The 23985-nt window shown below is 36.7% G+C and overlaps 1 protein-coding gene across 2 annotated transcripts in view; it reads right to left on the bottom strand.

Annotated features, from left to right (window-relative positions):
• LOC135155195 (serine/arginine repetitive matrix protein 1-like) overlaps positions 1–23985 on the bottom strand; it is a 36929-nt gene that overhangs the window by 7244 nt on the left and 5700 nt on the right. Inside the window, exons 2-4 of one of the 2 annotated variants that reach the window (XM_064104062.1) lie at positions 2884–3205; positions 1377–1596; positions 543–987 (exon numbers count right to left, since the gene is read on the bottom strand). In XM_064104062.1, the coding sequence (XP_063960132.1) occupies positions 543–987; positions 1377–1596; positions 2884–3163 (945 nt within the window). In that variant the 5' untranslated portion in view covers positions 3164–3205. Of the gene's footprint in view, positions 1–542; positions 988–1376; positions 1615–2883; positions 3206–23985 lie in introns of both variants that reach the window. The other variant, XM_064104061.1, reaches the window with a different exon arrangement.

The following is a 23985-nucleotide window of genomic DNA, read 5'->3' on the forward strand; positions in this document are numbered from 1 at the left end:
TGAAAGGTTTGACTGAGAAGACTTCTTTAAAATACATAAGGACATCCCCTTCTAAATTAACATTGCTGTGTCGTTCTAGATGAATCACACTTTTTTTTTCTATTCCACCCACTGGCATTTGTACATAAAAACAATGGTGGATTGGGACACTCCATGTGAAATCTTACATACTGCGAAGCCACTATGACCATCTACAGGAAAATTAAAGCTACCTTTTCAAGTGTCACAAGAGGTCATGGGTGAAGAACTATTGCTCACTTTAGGTTGGTTGCAAGAATTATAGACTATGCTAAGTTCCATGATTTATTGCCCTAATTTTCAATTTCTGTGCAGAGTGAAAACGACCAAGTAGCAGATGATTTGAAAAGCAATCATAACATGAATCCTAAAGGGGTGTTAAGTAATCTGTGCTGCTATGTCAGGGACAGCCTGGAAGAAGTGACAGTAGATTTTGGATATTTTATCACGTTAGTCTAAGGAACTCACATGATTTGTGAATTTTTTAATGCCTTTAAGATTGCAGAAATAAAGAAGGTACTTACTTGAAAGGCAGGTCCACTGTAATTGTGACGTAGATTAGGGCTCATCAAACCGGCTAATCTATGATCATGTTCACTGAAACCAGGTGGCAAGGCATGATGGGTAGGCGTGGGAGGATGAACAGACATGGTTGATGGTGGCTCGGTGTCTCCCAGACTATGGGAACGGTGGCGGCGGCTGCCAGGTTTCTCGTCGCCATCCAAGGACTCCCCAGAGTCGCTGCATGATCCGCCTTCTTTCGTCAGGTGGGACGGTGTGCTTGGTTCATCATCCATGCTCGGATCTTCCGTTGAGGAACCAATTCCACCCCGAGAGGCAGGAATGAATGGAGGCACATATTTGAGGTCAGTTCCTGGGTAGTTCACCAATATCAACTTGCTGAAGTTGAATTTGTAGGTGAAGCGCTTGCCTTTGGTTTTGTTCAAGATCCGCTTGTTGTAGTAATATCTGAAACAGGATAGGTTGATTCAACGAAAAATAAAAATGAATTGTTACAAATTACACAAACCAAATAGAAATAATAAGCAAAAGAGGCAAACACAAAAAGAAGACTCAATTTGCTATCTGATGAGGTCAATCCCAATGTTGAACATCCAGTACACATACAAAAGGTCCTTGAGTGTCCACGTGCTAAATTGCACAATTCAACAATTATTCAGCATGGAAAGAAAAAGAAATTAAAAAAGAACCCCAGAACTTAGACATTTGATTCCCAGAAAGGCCAACATGACACCTAAAGAGTGATCTGTTTTTTTTTCTAAGAATGTTTTTTTCCAGAACTTGTAATTGTATTTTTCCTTACAACAATCTGGGTGTAAGTCCTCCATGGTACTCACCTAAGTGCTCGACTAAGTTTATCATAGTTCATGTGCGGCTTGCACTTCCGCATTCCCCATAGTCTGGCTAGCTCATCAGGATCCTTGATGAGGAACTCCCCATAGTCACCTTGCCAGGCAATCACGTCACGGAACTCTTCCTTCTGCAGCAGCTCCAGGATGAAGTGCCACAACTGGATCTGCCGGCTGCCGGGACTTGACTCCGGTTTGTAGGCCCAGTCTGGATAAGCAACACCACCTCGAGTGAGGCGAGGGATAGCAAGAGTTAGCAAAGGAAAAAACCACGTAAGCACCTCTCATAAACTTGGTCACATAAGGTACTCAGTTACCCGACTTACAACTGATACTGCCTGAGGCATAAAATTTCCTGCTGCAAGAGCTACTTTGGTCTTAACTTCTTCTAATATAAGAACTAGCAAGGTTTGTGACTTTGATTTTGATTCACAATGTCAGTACGATAAGGGTTAGTACTGGGTTTGTCACTACAGAAAGAATCAATTCCTTAACATCATGAAGTGGAAAAGGTAATAAAATCTACGTGTGGATTTTATGCCTCCCGAATTATTCAACAAAGTATACTAAATCAGAAGCTTGTCATTCTTCAGGCTTCATAGGTAATGCCTAGGTCATATGTCATAAGATCTGCTGCTTTTGATTTCTACGCTCAGTAATTTACTGTTCACCAACATGCATGAGAAGGAGCCTCACAAGCTATTACCATGGCATTTGATGAACCGCAATCCTGTCATGTCTTGGTGAGGACACCCACAATCAATAAGTCGATTATTATGGCACTTTTGGGAGCAAGAAAGGATTCAGAGGAAAAAAAAAACCCAGATACCTGTGTCCTTCATCTCGACCTATCCGTTTGAAGTAACAATCACTTATCTACAAGTTTACTTTCATGTATAGTAAATGGCATTTAATTGGCTACTTTAGATGTAATGCAACAAGGTAAACCCCTGTAGGTTCTAAATGGAGAGCAGGATGCTTCTGAACATGAACCAATGAGGCACTAGCATATGTGACCTACCACCCCAAAACCGCCAATAAGTTGCCAGGTAAGGTTCTCTGTAAATAGCCAACATAGTAATTTAGTCTTCAAAAACAAAAAATTTAAATAAATTTTTCTTCTTCATACTGTGAAAATTTGAAGTCGTGAAGTTGAATAAAAGAAAAGATACCAGAGTTTCTTGGACACTACTTTTTCGGACTGCTTGGGAGTTTCCCTGAGATTACACAGTATGCACATCTCGTGCTTGAGTGAACCTTGAACTTCAAACCTTGTTTTCTCATTTTTTTAAAGCTCTTCCCGAATTTCCTCCGCATTCAACCAAGCACTTTTAATGGCGGTTGTTGATCAGTTTTAATATATTATATTTATTATCAAGCTCAATAAAAATCTCAATATTCATTTTGATATGTTAGGCCCTTCCTGCAGGTTTAAACCTAGCTGCATATCATTCATACCAATGGTTAGAAAGAATTGAAAAGAAATGATGTTTACTTGAGTTCCATAGTGGGACGGTCGGGCTTGCCATTGGGCCCGAGCCTTGAGGGACCGGAGCGGTGGAGTGCTGAGATGGTGAAGGCGGCACTTGAGTTGGCGGGCCCATGGGCTGTTCCATCCTACGGTACTGCATCAGAAGTTCCGCAGAGGGAAGCGGAGGCTGCAGAGACAACGGCAGCCCGGGAACTATGCTGGTGACGGCAGCGGTGCAGGCCGGTGAGACCCCGACGTTGGGGGCGCTGCTTAGAGTGGTGGTGGCGGGTGGCGGGCAAGGCATCAATCACGGGTGCGTTTCAGTAGCGTAGAAAAATATACGGATCTAATGAGGAGAGAATGAACGAGAAAAACAAAAGGGCAATTATAAAACCTTGATCACAGTTAACTTTAATGGAAGGTGTCTGTAACAGGTGCAAGAGGGTGAGAGATAACTCCTTCCCCATAACCGATAAGAAACAGATTTGAATAGGTCAAACATAATTTAAATTTATTTGATAATCTTCATGCAAGTGATAAATTATTGATGTGTAAAATAAAAGGAAACAATGGGAGGCGATTTAGACCCCCCCCCCAAAAAAAAAAAAAAAAAAAAAAAAAAAACAGCGCCTCCTCTTTCCGTTTCCTTTTGAACTTGTCCTTTTCTTCTTCTTCTTCTCCTTGCGATGATGATAATCAAGGTAGAGAATTAAAAAAAATTCGACTAATGAAAGGCAATTAAAATGCACCATTTCATATCACCAAAAGACAGTGCAATGAAAACAATGATACATGTAGCCCCCAGCAAAAATAAATAAATAAAGAATAAATAACAATCAGTCAAATTAAGAATTATTATCATAGTGGTTATGATAATAAAAGTTATAGTAAGTTGAAAGTAACATACAATGAATCATAATTGACATATAACAATGTTTATAAAATTGTGAAGTTCATATCATAAAATAGTTCATGGCCCTGAGGAAGGAGAAAAAAAACAGAAAGGAGGGGGGGGAGAAAAGAAGCAATAATAGAATAAGGAGGTCGGTGACCATATTTAAGAACAAGGCAATGAAGTGAAGAGAGTAAAAATGTGACTGATACCCCTTTCATAAACCCAATAAAACCCAATTATGCGGCTAATAGCAGCATAATTTGGTCGTAAAATCAGAGGAGGACAAGAGTTATCCGCATTATTCTGATGCTGCTATTATCCGCATAATAGCGGCATCGGGACAAGATTTTGAGTTTATGAACGTATTTCCAAATAATGCGGATAATTGCCATGGTGCGGTCACAAGGTCACCCTTTTCCAACACAACCGCATCGGAGGGGGCGTGTCCAGTTGTCATGACGATTATCCGCCTTTTTCAGGACGGGCGGTCGTAAAAATAATGCGGATAATTTTCGGAGTTTGTGAACGCAATTTTTATTGAATTATCCGCATTACTCTTAGGCGGCTAATTGGAGGATAGGTTTTATTGGGTTTAAGAAAGGGGTAAAAGACAGAAATACATATGTAATTAAAATTGTCTACATACAGTTGCTACAAACATGTAGGTTAAATTTACGACAAAGATTTCAATATATTGGCAGTTAATTTCAGTATTATGAAATGAACCAATCAAAGTAAAGAGATATTTCAAACAAGCTCAATAAAATACAGTTGACTGGTGTGAATAGTGACAGTAAAAAAAATGTTAAAAATTTGTTTTAATGTCAATAACATTATTTTACAATAGGCCTGTTTTATTTGAAATATGAGGAAAATAATAAAGAGAACATGAGACAAGAGATAACGGAAGAGTTTCATGAAAGAGAAAGACTGATCGACATTATGCCTTGCATATTACTTCCTGTTCAGTAGCAAGTATACTATTATTATTGTCATTGGCCATGAATTACTGTAGAATCCATTTTGCTATCCTTTTCATATCCGATATGACACGACCGTTCACCATTAATTGTGTAGTTATAAAATTGTATCCGTTTTATTTCCACATGACCACGGTACACAAAACGAATGAAATTAGAAAGGGAGAGAAGGTGAGAATTGATCATGGCCGAGAAGAAAATGGGCAAAAAAACTGGGGGAAAAAATGAAGAGGGGACGGGGAGATTCAAGAGAGAGATGGAGAGATGAGGGGAAATGAGAGATAAAAAGAAATAAAAAAGAGGGAAGTAAAAAAAAAAGAAGAGAGGTAAAGGTGTAGAATTAGAACACGACTAAACAAGGAAGGCATCGTTGAAAGAGGTTAAAAAATGATGTGAAGTCGACAGAGTGAAACTATCATCTATTTTCTCCTTTAAAATATAAAAAAACATAGAAAATGAGTGACGAGCCAGTATATAGTCATATCCACCTGACGTGATATCTATTGTAATTTCAACTAAATTGTTCATAGATTGATAGAGAAGACAGATAGTTGTAAGGCAAACAGGAATCTTAAGAGTGAGAGAGAGAGGGGGGAGAAAGACACAAACAGAAATGAAGAGAAAAGAGACAGACACAAAGAGAGGAGGAGTGGAATGGGAGAGAGGAGGATGGGGGGAGGTGGTTGGAAAGGAAGAGAGAATAGACAGATGACGGGAGTGAAAAGATGAGAAGAAAGAAAGAGAGTGGACGTGATCTCGTCATCACAAACGTCAGAGCATTATCATCAATTTGGTAAAATAATCAGGGGGTAAAATACAACATCAATCGGAAATAAGGACGGTAGAAATCATATGCCTACTTATGCCTTCAAGCACATGGCCTTCATCAGGTTGCTTTCGATAAAAGCCGTTTTAAAAATATACTCTAATATCAACGATGAATAAAGATATAGACTAATTCCAGTAGCAATGCAAATGAAACAGATACAAACTTAATGTCATCAGTTATTAATGTCTTGAGATTTCATTCCCATTTTCTTTCCTTTCATTCACTCCCTTCCGCTTTCTTCAACAACTTATCTAATTTGTACAGTATTTGATTGTCTGGTTCTGCCTTTGGAATCAGAGAGGAAGTAAATATATCTACGACATTTATTGCCACACATTTCTTTATCCCACGTATTTTGAGGAGAGCTATTTTGGACGAAATCCGGAGGACTTACAAAAAAAATCCAACGGTTCCTGTTTCTTGGATTAGAGTGAAGCGGGGGATACCATGGCAACGCATGAATCCTAAATATAGAAATGGGAAGAAGATGAGAGAGAGAGGGAGAGAGTGAAAAGAGGAGCGCTGAATAACCTGAGTGATGTTATTCGTGGTTCGGATATGCTTTTGGCTCTTTCTATTTCTGAACCTTGTTTATTCACAACGATAAAAGGGGCTCCCCTTCCGTCTTAGTCGCTCAAGACAGGCGTAACGCCGCATACATCTCAAGAACAACGCCTCATTACACAGTCGTCAGAGCGAGTTTAAGGATCAATGCATCTCAGCAGCCTGTTCACGGAGACTAGTGTGATCGCGCGTGTGACGTGCGTCTTATTTGCATACATGAGAAAATACCCCGAACGAACGGTCGCGAGGCAGCGATGTACGTACGTAGTTGGTCTAATTTTAGCGCCTCGCATGGTAAGGAAGGGAAGACGAAAGTTATAATTGTATATCAATGAATAAAGATGAGGGATAAATCCGAAAAAAGGTCTCTGTATCTATATTGGACTAATACAGAGAGTAGACCCATTGAATTAGCGTTCGCGGTACTTATAACCATTTACAAATCCCCATCGAGTGGGAATAATCAAAACATCCTTTCTTGAGGATATTTTTCAATCATTTCGGGAGATTTAAAGGTAGTAGTGCACGGGAATCGGAGCCACGCAATTACTGTTCACTATACATGCTATATCTGATAGCATGAGACGGTGAATTTCCGCCATTACGAAATGCAATTTGAATCATTTTAAATGACAAAGAGAAGAACATTATGATGCTATTTATCATGATGATGCTATGATATTAATATGACTAAAAATAAATAGCAGATAAATGCATGAAAAAAGGTAGACTCTATCATTTAGATGATTTTGATTTATTGTCCAATATTGACAATCCTTTTCCGCCACTTTAGAAACAGGAACCTTTGATAACGCTGCCTGTAATGCTTCTTCATAGCAAGATTGAACAAGATAATTAAAGGCAGGTAAACTTCAAAATTCTGCCAGTTATGCATTCTGCTAGGTTTAATGGACGGGGAACATATTTTGAAGATAAAAAGAATATGGATTTTTAAGCGTACGTGCGGAAGAGAAAAGGAAATAAATTGGTCAGTGATATTGAGCGTCATAAAAAAATTGCTAAAATCTTCGTGCTAAAATATTCGTTTAATTTGGTCAAATTTCCGTAGTACCTTCTTTGAGAAAGAATTTAATCTAATCATCATTTTACACTTTGCTGGCTTCCCATGTAAGGGGCCGCGGAAGCGGGGGCTGGGGGGGGGGGCTTCAGCTCCCCCTTTTTCCCAAAACCGTGTACAAAAACGAAAAAATGACCATATGATTGTGATTTTTTGCATGGTCAGCCCCCGCCCCCCCCCCCCACTTTGAAAACCGTTCCGCGGCCCCTGTGTATAACATGTATAAAGAATTTGAATTATGCTCATTTTCTTTCCTTGATAACGTGACGTCATCAGCATTCATACAAATATCTTGCAGGAGAGAAAACGTGACGATGATTATGATACTGTCACATCAACAAAACCGACTCCGAAACGACCGATAATATCATTGGTAATAACGAAATCAGGGCCCCGTCACACAAAGATGAGCGATTAATCACTTCATGAAATGGCCTATCACGATCATCGTTGCATAAGCATTTTGCTCAGTACACTGAAGAGTAACCAATCAGAATTGCTCTTTCAATTTAACGATTAATCGCTACCTTTTGTGTTACGGTGCCAATGATAATAGCTTTGGTCGGTCTGGGCACAGACCCTGATTGAAACTTTTATCAACAAGTGTGTCTCCACGCAAAGACTAGCACATACAAAACTTGCTGTTTCAATTCGGCCTTCAGTACACAAGGCATGAGTAGGCTGCAATTCAGACCCTTCACTCGAGCGAAGGGTTTGCACTGCAGACTAGGTCTGGGTCCGGTAACACAAAGCTTGATATTCACGATTGATTGCACATTTGTAGTCAATGCAATGAAATTAATCAATCGTAGACAAATGTTCTACAATTGATTGCTAAGAGTTGTGTTATATTGGGTTCGACGGTGTGACTGTGTCGTAACGATCTTCATAAGACAGACATTGTAATTTATGCTGATCGGGCCACAGTCAATTTCATAAAATCATTATACTCAGTAAGAAATATATTTTATTTTCTCTCTCTCTCTTAATTATCATCTAATCACATTTTTAAATCTATCATTAATACCAACAAATGAATCTGTAAATCTGTGATTTTTAATACAAATCTGCACATCCAATATATTATATAGAACCTTTTCTATCTTTGTTTCTATTAACTAACCGTGTAGAACAGCTATGCAGGAGTAAGACGCATAATTATGAACATCACCATTATCATTACCAATGTATGTCATAGTGAATTATCATTAGCATGGCATAATTTCCTTCAGCAAGAAATTCATCCACATTGTGCTGCACTTAACCCAGGTGAGATGAATGGGTACCTGGCATCAGGAATGTACATGCAAGGAGATAAAGTTAGAGTGATATCTCCTTGGTACATGTATTCCTTGAAAAGCCACCGCGCTGTAAAAGGCTGCGGGGCTATAAAGCCAGGGTACTTGAGGGTAATATTATCCAAGTCGTTTGGAATAATAAGAGTATGCATGTATCTATATTGCGCCTTTTCCAGGCGATACAAAGCGCTTCGTGATGCCATCCTCGGTTAGCATGCATGTACATAGCACAGGAGATACGGACAAAATCATCATAGATTTGCATTGACCCAAGTCTTCATTACTCCAGAGGTGATTTTTTTTTGCCGTCACAATGAAATTGTGTCCAGTTTATTGGAATTCCTTGGATATGACACTTAATCAACTACAAAATTATAATATTTTCAAACATCACTTGAAAGCAAAGCTTCTTCTTCGATATAATGAAACAAACTGAAATTGCTATTTATTGGCATGCTCTATTGCATTTTTGTCCACAGAGCTTATCATCCAGAAGTTTCTTAAATTCTGTTGGATGGCAGCTGCTTACTTTATTTCATTTGTTCTTTTATTTCTTCGTTTCTTTCTTTCTTTGTTTTTTGTCACGTTTCTGTGTTGTGTTGTTTTTGTGGATGTAATTTAATTGATAAAATGTTGTCACGTGTATTATTACTAAGTAGTTATATCAAAAGTAATGTATAAAAAAGGGAACCTTATCTACAAGCATTATGCTTCTAAGGTTTCCTCCACTTTTCCGTTTTTTTATGTACTTAAACATGTATTAATATGTAGTGATTCAGAATGCTTGCTATTTACACTTATATAGTCTACGTGTGTAATGGTTGCTCAGCTTAGTTATGTCAGTTAAGTTATCAAAGTTGTGTAACATAACGGATTTGTGGAAATAAAACCTAAATTAAATGAAAATTAAATTAAATAATGACAATGGTGATGATAATTCATATTACGATCCCCGGCAGTGTTGGACATTATAATCGTTAATGTAATCATAATAGTATGCACATATTCAATGTTTATGAGAGCGATCGTTCCGAATATTACATTAGAGTGCAAGTTGAAAGAATCTATTCAACGACGCGAAGAGGAATTGAATAGGCTGCCTCACTTTGCACCGAATTATGTAATCTGTCGAGAGTTACTGCACTTGCTCGAGCGTGCAATAGTCGAGCATTGCACGGGTGTCATGTTTTGGCGTGCGATAGCTGATTCCTCTGAATGCCATGTGACGCGCATTCAGCTGTCAAGGATATATCTATGTGTTGATAATTAGTATTCACCCAAAGTTCCAAACATGGATCTGGCAACCCTGAGAGTGAAGAGATGGGAACAAATCAGAAGAAAATTCCAGAAATACGAACACTCTCAAAATTCCTTATCAAATACTATAAGATTTTTCCCCATTTTCCACAGAAATTGGACTAGGAATAAACGAGTTAAAATACCCCCGAAAGGATTATTTGTATTTAATAGGTGGACCCTAAACACTTTGCAGATATGTTTATATCATTGCAGAGGTGATTATTCCTGCTCCAACATCGAAATAGATTATAAGACATCAAAAGTATAAAAGCATACAAGATGACGCAAATGACCGAAGACGAAGAACGCAATTCAAACATAATAGAGTCTGCTCGGATGAACAATAATCATCAAAAAGTATACGCCGGTTTAAGAGATAGACGAGAGAAATCGCTAACTAAAGCCTTGTTTCATTTTCTCTCTATATCTGTCTCCTTTAAATGACACTATACATGCTATAAGAGCGGTAGATGCAATTAAAATTGTCGTGAAATGGATATAGAATTCGCACGTCACAAAAAAATGAACATGTAGACGTCAGTGTATCATCGAAGGTCAAAAAAGGAAAGGTTTTTGTCGTGTTTTTTTCCATACTGTATATTTCATTCTTTAACGCATTGAAATATAAAGCAACTAGCATGACTAGTTGCTTGCACTGGTTAAAGCTTTTCTAAAACCTTGGTCATAAGATTCAGCGTAATGTGAGCTATTCCCCCCTATCATCATCATAGAATATTACAATATTACACAAGGCGTACCAGTCATTTAATGCATTTGTACCCATTAGAATCAATTTCCGGCCGTTACGATTTAGAACCTCCTCTAGGTATTTAAATGTGTTTTTTTTAATAGCCGTTTTGGCACTCTTTTTACATAATTATTTAGTAAGTGGTAACTAAAAATCTATACTGACACAGATCGTCGCCTAAATTTTTTAGCATATTGAGAAGGTCTTCTTTGTTGATATATAAACAAGACAAGAAGTACGCAGAGATTTTTGTTGTTTTTTGATCGGGCAATCGAAACAAAATATTTTTTCACACAAATCCCATTTTGGGGGCACTTACATTGATATGATCCACTGATGACACACGAATCTTTGAGTGATTTACGACAACAAAAGATACAGGCTTTATGAATATTTACATTGCATCTGACTTTGTCTCGCCTGTCTATAATCCCTGTCGCCATTACCACTTTTCACCAAGAATTGCCCTTTATTTCCTTCAATTTGTGAAGAACATTATTTTTCTTTCTACATAATACATCACCCTTAAAGGTATTATTTAACTTTGTGAGCAGTCGATTTAAAAAATTCTCAAACCAAGATGAAACATGTGTACAAGTACATGTATTAGAATTAAAAAACCCTGAAAACAACCATTATTGAGAATGAAAAGCTAAAAATACAAGGCAAACCACGATTTTGTAATTACATGTAGGCGTCTTACAGACACTTAAATACAATACACAAGTGTATGGGATGAAATTAAGATGGTGTTTCCGGTCACTTTATGTTTCACTTTTTGAAGCACTAAATAATGATTTTCGGACGCGATTATTTCTGGGCTTAATTTTTGTAACATATCACAGACACAGGTGACAAGTGTGACCTTCTAGCTCAGATTTTTTTAAAGTCAAATCAATGTTAGCCAATCACTTTAATCAGTTGTCCCTGTTATCTAGCCCTACATAGCATAACGGATCGATTGGTTCAATTTTGAAAGAGAGAGGGGATGGGAGGGGTGGGTAAAGAAATAGTATACTTTGTATAGGTGGTTTACATGTTTTTGTTCTTCGTCTGGAAGACCTGTAAACGGGGGAGGGGAAAAGATAACTCACGTCGTACAGAGAGCGAAAGAAAGATAAATACCATGGTAAAACAAATCAGTCAAAATGACTAGATCAGTAGTCAGTTGGGTGCAACTGATGTGTCTAGTCACGTTTATTCTAGTCAGACACAACTCTGTTCTAGTGGAAATACGACTAGATATTAGTCAATTAGTATACCAGAACAGGTGCACCCAGCTGACTCGATTAACTTGTCATTTTTGACTGATTTTTTTCGAGAGCACATCAAACAACTGAAAGAAGAAACATAACGCTTTCTGATGATCCATATTCTTTCTTTGATAGCTATTTAAAAAATCCTTCATTAATACCTGTAGTTTCAAAGTTTCAAACATTTAAATCATTCTTGATCGATGTACCGAATCGTGCTCGCTTAAAGTGATAAAACAAAACGAGTATGACTGCTTTTTTTTCTTTACCCACACACAAAGAAATGTTTTCAAAGAGAAAACAAGAATTTCTCCATCTCGTGAGCTCAATTGTCATAGACATTAAAAAGTTTATTACAACGAGTCAGAAGAGGAAAGAAATAAAATATTTGCTAGGCAATTAAACTAATTGTTGCATTCAGACATGCATCTATTCTAGTGTGCATTTCACATCCTCCTCCAAGATAAAATAGGAAATAAGCAATGAAGTTTCCATAATTCGTTTCAATCTTTGTTTAAAAAGAAGGTCGTATAATTCACTGGGTGCTAAAATCAAATGTTATCACCTCGAAGAGTACGATTAAACTTTGTTCAGTATGTTAATCAAACACACAAATGAGTTTCAAACAGTAAGCATGATCACGTACAACTGGTCTTCAACATGAGTGTGAAAGTTGGCGAATCTACAAGTTTGCATGCAGGCATCATCTGACAGTGATGACGTTATTTCATGTATTTTGTCCTGAACTGAAGTGGGTTAAAAGCTAAGTATATATTTTTCATACTATATTATTTTATCTTCCCATTTGTTTTGGATCGTTTTGAAAGGAAATGAACAATTGTATATTTTTTATAGATTTTTTAGAAGATTTTAAGTACAAGTCCACCCCAACAAAAAGTTGATTTGAATAAAAAGAGAATAATCCAACACGCATAGCACTGACAATTTCATCAAAATCGGATGTAAAATAAGAAAGTTATGACATTTTAAAGTTTCGCTGGATTTCACAAAATAGTTATATGCACATCCTGGTCGGTATTCAAATGAGGAGACTGATAACGTCATCCACTCACTATTTCTTTATTTTTTGAAATGAAAAATTCTAATTTCCCCCTCATTGTCAAGTGAAACAACGATTAATTCCTCCCGAACATGTGGAATTGGCATTGTTTAATACTATATGGTTCAGTCAAGTTGGTCCTTATTGTCAAATGTGCATGTTTACACAGTACACTGCAAAACCTCCGGTGTTTATTTAACACCAGCCCGGAATATATTATGTCCACACCAGAGAAGTGTTAAACAACACCGATTTTGGTATTAGTCTAACACCAGATAGGTGATTATATAACACCAATTAGTATCAAAACAGCATTGGTTTGATTCCAAACTGGTGTTGTTTCAATACTTCTCTGGTGTGGACATAATATAGATTCCGGGCTGGTGTTAAATCAACACCGGAGTTTTTGCAGTGTATTGAACAGTACCCTGCAGCTCGCGAAGCTCAAGTGGTAGTTCATTGTATTATACAGATCCACGATATAAGAATACACGTTTACATTGATTTGTTCTTGGTCTGGGAGGCATTAGGTTTGAATTAGATATTTGCCCAAAGCACTTTTCATTAAAAATAAATTTGTCAGTAATATTCGGGCGTTAGCCAATGGAATATTTTGAAACAGTAATGCGTACATGTGTCTCTTACGAAGAGACTTTAGTATTTCCCACTTCAACGTATTGTCAACGAATGAAGTTGATTTATGTTCACAAGGGTTGACTCGTAGAATAATGCTTCCCGCCGTAATCTGAAGCTTCTGAAGTTGGTCAAGAACATTTTTATTTGTACCTTGCAAAACCGTGCAATTCGGTCAGTATTAAATGAAGAGTTACGTAATCTCCAAAGTTGGATGATTGGACTCATGATATACTCCAGTAAAACAGTACGTATGTAAAGACGAACAAAGAGTATGCTTTCTAATTGTCAATATCGAGGGAAAAACCACTAAACAAAATCAAGTGACAAGTTCCAAATATCCTGGATTAAAATGTAGATCCTGAACTTAAATGGAATATTCATACAGAGCAACTGAACAAAAAGATTTGGATTTAGTTTTCAACACATGCTTTACACTATAAAGCGAGGAGACACCAAGAATGTTTCATTTTTTTCAAACTAAATAGTAAATAGTATATGTGCGAGAATATAATATCGACTTCGTCATTTGCATAGTGTCAGAGCCCATATAAATATAAATATTTTGCAACTTTCATTACTTCATTTCACATCATTATTTTGTAAATATTTTGAATTGTTACGCTGAACAGTTTGGTAAATTGATAATTTCTAAACATCGAACAGGATGCAAAGCTGGTGATTAAACACAGCAAGGTAAATACCCCAGTAAAATTAATTTTCAATATCAGCTTTAAAAACTAGATTAACAAAGAACTTTCTGGCATAGGCTTACCCGTTGTGGTAAAGCAGCAACAATCATTCTTATTGATTAAAATAATACCAACAAATGCTGTGTAAAATTTTCGAGGAGCGTGAATTACACGCATTACTTTTCACTTCCTATCACATTTAAGAAGCACGTTCCGTTTAACACAGTATCTCTTTATCTTTACTCCACTCTTTTTTTTATACTGCATTGAAAGGGTTGACAAATGACCACGCCATTCGCTTACAATCTCTCTGTATACATTGTAGAATTAAACAAAAGTTGTCTATTGCTGCCGTCTTATTTAATTCGCTTTATACAAAAATGCACGTCCCTCCATGCATTAAAAACACACTGTAAATCATTAAAATTCTGACTGTCATACATGACTTGTAATTACATTAAATAACCTAATGTAAATGTAATGATTACATCATAATTGTTTACTTCACTCTATATGTATATAATGTATTTTGTTTTTTACTTTATTATTATGTTACATACATTGAATTGATATGATGTTGAGTTATTTGTTAAACTGCAGTGCGCCTTTGGAAAGCAGATTTGCATATCAGAACAGGCCTACCCTGTAGTATAAAATAAAGAAACCAATAAATAAATAAATAAATAATTCCTTAGAAATATAAAGAAGACAGTATGAGATGAACACCTTTAATTCTATGAAAGCATGCAGTGCATAAAAAAGGCGCCCTGAAATTCCACCTCTAAAGGAAAAAACGATTAATTATCATAATATGCTTTAAAAGATGTGGAACATTAAATTAAGCGGTATAAACGGGTGATGTTTGTTTCTAACATCGAAGAATAGAGTTAAACCGTTTATAATCTATACCACACAGCCAATTCATTAAAGGTATACTTCAGTAACGGATACAGTCATATTGATATAGCTACAGTCAGATAGCTGTTTGTTTATCATCCAATCTAACACAATTATATGTCGGAAAGACACTCATTACCAAATTTCTCAATTCAAGCTTTCACAAAGCCATACACTCTTTAAATCACGAACATAAAATGTGTAACGGAATAGTTATCTTGGTGCAATACCGCGTTTCGGTGAATTTACTCGAAAGGAAGTATTATTATTATTATGCAGTATGAAAATTACATGTGACCTTCTTTTCCAACATACTTTTTTCTTTCTTTCTTTTGAATTGTGGTATTATAACTTTCATAAAAGAAAAGTATTTCGTTTTCATCTACTGAAACAGTATAGGATATAAAGATAATGTATACATTATTATAATTATAATTCTCGTTAGTGAGTAAGATTTTTTTTTAATGGAAGGATAAATGATTTTGAAGTTGATTATTTAGTGGGTGGTTATATCGGAGATTGTACAGTCACCAAACAAATACAAATTATATACTCACAAGTTGATACATTTGAAGTCTCAGACCATTTCGTAAATATTCCGCCAAAACACTCCTCTATAAAATGCAACGAGAAAAGCCCTTTTCGTAAAAGGCGCCACTAACTTCACATCTAATGCTGCTATAGCGTATAACCGGTTGTGTGACGTGCTCAATACAGATTGGCGCCAGGCATACAATGAGCGTGTGTTTATTCTGTGTGGCGTGCGTTTCGCATCGCCAACTCGTGCCGAGAAGGAAACGCCACAGCGTGTTCAGTGCAGTAGTGGACTCCCGTTTTTTCAAAGCACCGTACGGAGTGTCGCCCCAGCACGCACTGACTGCCGCATTGACCAGTTGGTGCTTTTCTAGCGGGAGGGTGATCGTGCAAAAAGTCCGCGGCTGCTACTTACAAACCTCACTACAGCTGACGTCATCACTGCCAAACCCACGTGCGACAATGTCGCGCTAGGCTTCACCTAACAGTCGCCGTATTGGGTGCTATCATTTTAAAACTCCCAAGAGTCTTTGAAACGTTACCTTGATGACGAGCGGGGTAGTCTCAGAGTCAGACGCGTTACCGTAAATCTCTGATGTAGCCTTGGGGTAGTTTTCAAAATGAGAAGTACTGGTGAGACCGTGATCATCGGGGATTGCAAAAAGGGTGAGATTTTGACGGCAAGACAGAAATCAAACTATGGTACCCAACCTCCAAGAGTAGGTCTATACATTGTAGGGTCCTTTTGTAAGGCATTTCTTACGGGAGGTCATGAAAGATAAATACTGTGGCTCAGAGGAAAAGTATCCAGACTTTGGACCACACAAAGTCTGGGGTTCGAATCCTTTGACTAGGCCTTTACCTAAATTTACATTCATGAGCAGTAAATGGGTACCTGTTTGGCATGGTTGGGGAAAATCGGTGAATGCTCGAGAATTCAGTTATTTAACAGCACTACTAAGAAATATTTATCAAGCTCATTAAAATGAATTCGCTGAAGAACTACAAGATAACAACTCGAAGTCTCGAAGACACGTCCTTGCCATTCTCTAAGCTTAGAGACTTGAAAACAATCTGGAGATGTAAATTAAAAAAATTGTTGGTACTTAAAACAAGAACTAAAAATTCGTTTCTTAGAAACCAACCATTTGCAAAACAAGATTGACGTAAGTATTCGGTATTCTAAACAAGGGAAGCACAGGCTCATATTTGACACTTCAACCAAAAACAGGTCTAGAGTGAAGACTAGACTCCAAACAGTAAAGACTCGTGTCAAATGGGACAGTCAGCCACAGTACATAGTGAATCTAGTCTCACTACTTCAGACTCTGCATTAGACACTATGCGAATTGCAAAAACCAAGGGTCTTTGTCTGCAGACTAGGCAATGTTCACCATTGGAGTGAAATTAGAAACCAGTATGTTGAAAGCAATTTTTTTTCGAAAACTTAATTTTATTAAGGGAGCATTATATAACACAAACATCCATACACTTTAAAAACTGTGGTGTTAAAACTGACACCAGTTGGTGTTAATAGAGGACCACACCCTGATGTGTTAAAATTACACCCTAGAGATTGAACATGACACCAAAGAGTGTAAATGTAACAACCAAAGGTGTTGTAATAACACCTATAGGTGTTAAACTGACACTCAATTTGACACCGGTGTAAAATAACTGGTGCGGTACTCTATGTACACCGCTTAATACCATAGTTTTTGCTGTGTAAAAACTGTTAAGATGGCGTTATGTTCCAACCAAACGGATTCGGGACAAGGAATAGAATATCTTGATTATATTATAACTTCTCATCCCCTGAGACCAATGGGTATTTCATTCATGTCAACAAAGAACATGAAGAACATAGTAACTAATGTATCACGAATGGAGTAGATGAAAACGGAATGCATCAATGCAAGCAGCTGTACAGAGCTTTCGAGCAGCAGCTAGTTTACATGGTGCACTGGAATAATCAATGCACCAAGTTTAAACTAAATATAATTTTTCTGGACTACCAAAAGAAGATAAAACATTACAATCTACAATGTGTTTTCCTTTTCGAACTCCTTCAGAATGTTGAGGGCGATGGCTTTACTCTTGTTAATGTGCATTTTCACTATTTTAGTTTTATATTGACAGCCTATAGATGGAAAGCTTCTTATATCTAGATAGCTAGAAACCGAAATAAAAAAGAAGATTGCGAAATTGGGGAAATGAAAAAGACAATTAAAAAAAAATGGATAGGTTGGGGTATGTTACATGACTTCCTCCACATGGAAACAGAACGATATTGGGGGAATATGAACCAACCCCAAAACATCGTGTTTATTTATGACCTAGTATTTGAATAGGGAAACCAGGTCTATCATTTTTCTTCTATTATTGGCCAGTGTAATTCACTCTCGACTCTCGAGAAGCTGCAACAGATCTTTATAAATTCCGGGAGCTAGCAAAGCAATCATTCTTTTCGACTTTTTCGCAAAGACCCCCAAATATTTGGAGATATTGAACGGAAAGCTAATAAGGATGCACTTTTGACAAAACGCCGACCTCAAAATCCCAAATAAGAAACCTTAACGAATTGCGCATGGGAATGAAAGGACGGAGAAAGCGCGGCGAGTGTGTTGGAGAACTTAGGCACAGATAAATTCAAGTTTCCAATATTTGCCGAGTAGGTTTATATCATTTATCATATTTAAAGGAATATCCAATAACATGAACTGAATATTCAACTTCGGGGGATGTTTAGTTAAACTTCAATTTCTCATACTTTGGTTGGTCTAGCCTCTTGACTTGTTGCCATAAACAACTCTTTATAATGTATCTTTTTTCAGTCAAATAGATTCAATTCGCATATCAAACATTAGTGAATGCATTGTCAAATTTTATATATTTCAACTAACGACAAAATAATAATACAAAAAGGGGTTCCAAATAAAAATATAAGAGAACTGAAAATAAATCACGAATTCTACCAATCATAAATATATACCTTATTGAAAATCAAAATAAAGACTAGCAGAGGGTGATAATTGGAACATAATGTAAAATAAAACAAGAAAATGGATGAGAAATGATTTAAATTTGGATTACTTTCAAATTCAAAAGGGGTACCACTGTGAAAAAAACATCTTGATTGCACGCAATGGCCATGCACTGCCTAATCAAAAGACAGTACTCAAGTGTTTTCTAATTTTGTCAATTTACGTCCTCTGTGACCTTTTCACCTAATATGACCCCAAAATCTAATTTCCACTACACATGAGTCAAGTTTGATGTTGATCCTCAGAAGTTGTTTGTTAATCCCGAGAAGATACATTTTTTAGATACTTTTTACCTCATTCATATATCAAGTTTGACTTTATGCACTCAAACGGTTGTGCAGATATTGCAGAATAATTTATATTTTCAGGTATTGACTCCAACGACCTCTGACCGACCTTTGACTGTTTACCTTGTGATCAGAGAATTGTAATTCCCCTATTTTCTGGGCCTTATCATCAGCCAAGTTTGAATTGAACTACACTCTACATTCCAAGGATTTAAAATAAATCCAGATAGTGACCAGCCGAATATTAGATTTAGATTTAAAACTTGTTGATTTAAATATATATCTAAAAAGATTTGAATTTAAATCTTTTGAGATTTAAAAGTTAATCCTTACGATTCAAAATAAATTCAAATTCGGCTGGTCACTATTCACAGCCGATCTGGATTTATTTCAAATCCTTGGAATTTTAGAGGGTATTGTCAAATGCCCGTCAAAAGAACAACAAATAAGTGCCCTATGAATGTATATTCCCTTCTTTGTTATGATGTGCGTAGTTATAGTTTTGTTTATATCTTACTTTAACTATTATGTTCTTTCATAATATGTATGTATATTTTTCTCACGTTAACTTTACTGTGTATAATAAGATATATTTTGATTGTTTTTTAATATGCAGGACCCCAAGGGATAGCAAGTTTTATGTTGATTGGGCATGCTGTTGAAATATTGTTAATGAATGAATAAATAAATAAATAAGTTTATTCCTTCGACTCTGGTTCTGGACAAACGACACATTTGCAATTTTTCATCAGCTCTACAACTTAAGACGATACTACTGTTCCGGTTCTCCAATTTTCGACAAAGACTAGTCATTTCTTTGTCATTTTCAAAATACACTAACTCTGTTCTTGAATACTGAGCAAAAGCTCCTTCGTGAGCGGGGGGGGGGGGGGGGAGGGGCGGACGGATGGAATACTCGGAAACATAACGCCTCCAGCAACCAACCATCTTAGGTGAGCGGGGCATTGACAAAAAGCCGACATCATGTGAAATAATAGACGGATATAGAGGACAAACATCTCAAGAACAAGAAATTTAAAAAAAAATCGTGAAACGGAACACAGCATGTTCTGAATACTGCCCATCAGAAATGATGAAAAATTGCCAAGGTGATATATATTTGTTTCTACCTCGGAAATAAACACCTTTCCTGTTATTCCTCATCAGGCAACCTTAGGAAAACATATAAGAAAGGAAATGAAAAAACACACCCCCGAAGCACATTATTATTTGTTTTCGACGATGACAGTTATGAACGGGGATGAAAAAACAAACTACAAGGTCAAAACGATATCCGATTACATGTCACTAAGAAATGAGGTTTTTACTCAGAAATTTTGTTCATGTTACTTGAAGTACTTATCACAGGAGTGAAATAAAATTAATATAACTGTTATCGTAAACTTATAACATAGTTTAGAACCAGAAAGTAAAAAGATAATGGTGGTTCAGTAATATTATGGAAAAGACAACAATGATAGTAAAAATAAACCACGTCTTATAACGTTCTAACATGACCTCCTTCTTTCATTTCATAAGTCGTTTCATTATTTCTTGCATTGAATTCATTCGTTCATTCACTCATCCATCATGCTTATGAACCTTCACGTATTCCTTTCGATAATAGCACTGAAATTTTACAATCTTATTTCAAGGGATGGTCCGGAAATAATGGCTCATGTGAATGGGGTCGGGAGGCAAATTCAGCAATGGTTTATTCACCTCATAAATTGGTGTTTTGTTCTGATTTACCAATTCACACTAATTGCTATATCATCAGGGGACCGTTTCATCAACATTTTTGTCCGACAAGTTGTCAGATCTGACATCTTTCCTTGATTCTGATTGGCTGAGAAGCACTGTTACTATGGTAACTGTCGGATAAAATGGGACTTGTCGGATAAAACGTCCGACAAGTCCTTTCATGAAACGCCCTCCAGGAGTTTATAATCACCCAACTCGCAAATCTCATAAAATTGAAATATGGGAAATTGAAAGAAAAAACATTAATGGGGCCCGTAACACAAAGCTGAGCAATGATCGTAGAACATTTTTCTACGATTGATTGCACTTACTACAATGTACAATCAATCGTAAAAGTCAAGCGTACGATCGATCGCTAACCTTTGTGTTACGGGTCCCAGAAAAGGAAATGCAGATCAAAACAAGACCGGTGATGCAAGAAGCCAGAATTGATGTGTTCAATTTCTTCAAACGCCTATATAGCTTGGGTTGAGAAAAACCCCGTCACAAACGTCCCAAGTGACGCATAATAATTATAGACAAATATAGGTAGGAAGGAATAATAAGCATGGATGTTGCTGTACTAGTAATGCAACTAAAAAGGAATAAATTTAAAAAAAAAATTCCGAGGAAAACAGGTAAGATGGATGCTATTACAAGCTTTTTTAATTTTATTACATGAAATTAGGTTTATTCAAAATTGTTCTACCAAGAAATAAAATTGGATTGACAACTGATTAAGTGCATTAGTTATTCCTTGCTGCAACGTATTTCATAATAATGGAGACATCATTTACACATTCATGGAAAATATTGAGAATTATGATTTCATGTAATAACATAAGAAAAGGGAAAGTGGGGATGTGACACCATCAGCCCACCTAATGAATATTCATGAAGACATGCCTTGAACTGTTTCACCGGAATAATGCAAATCTTTAAAATTCAATAACTTCGTTATTTTTCATCCGATTTTGATAAAATGTTCATCATTTTGCCCTGTGAATTCTAATTTATTTAGTTAGCTATAAAAATGTTCAGCCCTGAGCATCCCTTTTAAGTTTGGCGTCATAGAATGAATGACATAGGAGGTGGATGTAATATCTAGAAATATAGGAGCAGTAGGCCTATAAACTGTCGCTTCGATTTTCATAACGGATTAGAGAGAAAAAAAGCGATACGTACCTATATTGTACAAATTGCAAAAATGAAATGGCATCTTCTCTATATATCACTAGTTAAATGGCGAGAAGCAACTGCAGAATTGTGGATCCCGAATGACAATCTGTCAAAACTGATCACTTTCTCGTTATCTCAAAGCTCAAAATTGTTCTCCAAAACTACGCGAACGACGCTGCTCGAAAACGCGTATTAACGCAATTATGATCGTTGTTGACGCTGTTGAGAGAGAATCTGAAATAAACAACTCGACGCAGGTAAAATGGTTGAAATTACACGTCACCGGTAGAATCAATATTCGGCGCTCACTATCGTCGGCCACAACACCACAGGTGTCAGTACCCAACATGACAGGAAAAAAATATGAGAATGTGAATATCAAACAAGCGGTCGTGTCAATATGGTGATGAAACATTGTGGAAGTGTCATATTTAAAATACTACCAGGACTTTTAACAAATTCGTCATATGGTTCGTTTGAAGGAGTTTGTGTACATCTGAACTTAGCCAACCGTGAAATTGAAAACAATAGCGGATATCCTACCACTTAGTGTAAAGTGATACGACATTCGGGGTGATACGCAATAAACGATTAGATTGCAGGATTCGTGCTTTCAGTCATGCAGTTAGTATTTATTTACAAGAGTGGAATATCACAATTTCATCTTGTTTTTCAACAGGTATATCACCATTCTGTCTGATATGATATATTATCCTGAATTAAATGTCATTCTGAGAATTTCATCAACGTTCTATCTTATAAGATGCTGGTAAATCGCTCACGAGACTAAACCGATTTAAACAATTTCGCCTTTCGGGCCATCAATTTTTTTTTGAAATATCAACAAAATTGGATCAAGAGCTTAATACTACTCCCTAAACATGTCAAATGCTTTTTCACATTTTGAAAAGAAGTATTTAGGGACCACTACAAACGTAATTCCATTTACATCTTAAAGGCAGACACTTCGAACTTAAAGATAAATTCCAGTTTTGGTAACGATCTAAAAATGACTTTTTACAGAATCTAATATAATGACCACCTAAGTGTCTGTTTGTATGAATAAAAAATATGTGCCAAAGGATTCTGGAAGAAATTGTGTAATTGCTGAGAAATAAGCAAAATAAGCGCGGATTCGGTCACTTCCGTCGGGTCTTTATTTTAGCAATAATAATACACTGTCCCACGTGTGCCTATCTGTGTTGGTGATCTTCAGTGTGAACATTTTTCAGCGTAGATTTCAAGATTTCACAAAGTTCAGTTTATGTAACTGTACCAGATCTAGATCCTCGATGATATACTGACAATTAAGCCTTGTTTTACAGACTTTCTCATGAAATCAGTGTTTACTGCAAATACTGGAATTTCTCTTTAAACTACATCATTTGCAAAAAAAATTCTGTCTTCGAAACTGAAAATGGAAACTGAACAAACTTGTATTATATTAGTAATCATGGTAATACTGGCATAATGAAGCGAACGAAAAAATTGAGTGGCATGATACGGTGCATCATTTATGGAAAAAAATATGAGGAAGCAAAGTGTGAGAGCCCCAAATCGATAAATCAAAACCGACTTCGTTATAAACTGAAGTCGACCGGATATTGGGCGAATTTGAGAAAAATTAAGACTTAAAAAAAGTGTTCAACAATGATTATACCAAAGATATCTTTTTGCAAAATTAAAGAGAGAACGAGAACCAACGAATCTTCATGCAAGTAAGAACTCCTAACGCGCAAATCGTTCACGCAGTCCAGTGTTGTCGAATGACCAATGACTGCGTACAAACGGATTAGCGCCGATAATTAATGAGGACCAATATTTGCTCTTTTCCGTGGAGGCTTAACATGGCATTTGTTTACAAAATAATTCAAATTTATGGAGAGTACCGCGGGTAGCCGTAGAATGCCAACCACGCGAGGATCAAGGCGGTCGACACCAGCTGTGGGCCATGAAGAAGACCTCCTGAAATAGGATACTTGTCAAGAACCCTAACAAGGGAATTAAAGCATTTACTCCCCTTTTATGTTTTATATGAAAAGACTAAATTCATGGCAGGTTTATTACGATGACGTCGTGAAAATTTCAAAGAAAATTAGGTGCGTGGGTGAGA

Source organism: Lytechinus pictus, chromosome 8 (genome assembly GCF_037042905.1).
Source record: "Lytechinus pictus isolate F3 Inbred chromosome 8, Lp3.0, whole genome shotgun sequence".
In the NCBI taxonomy this organism is placed as follows: Eukaryota; Metazoa; Echinodermata; class Echinoidea; order Temnopleuroida; family Toxopneustidae; genus Lytechinus; species Lytechinus pictus.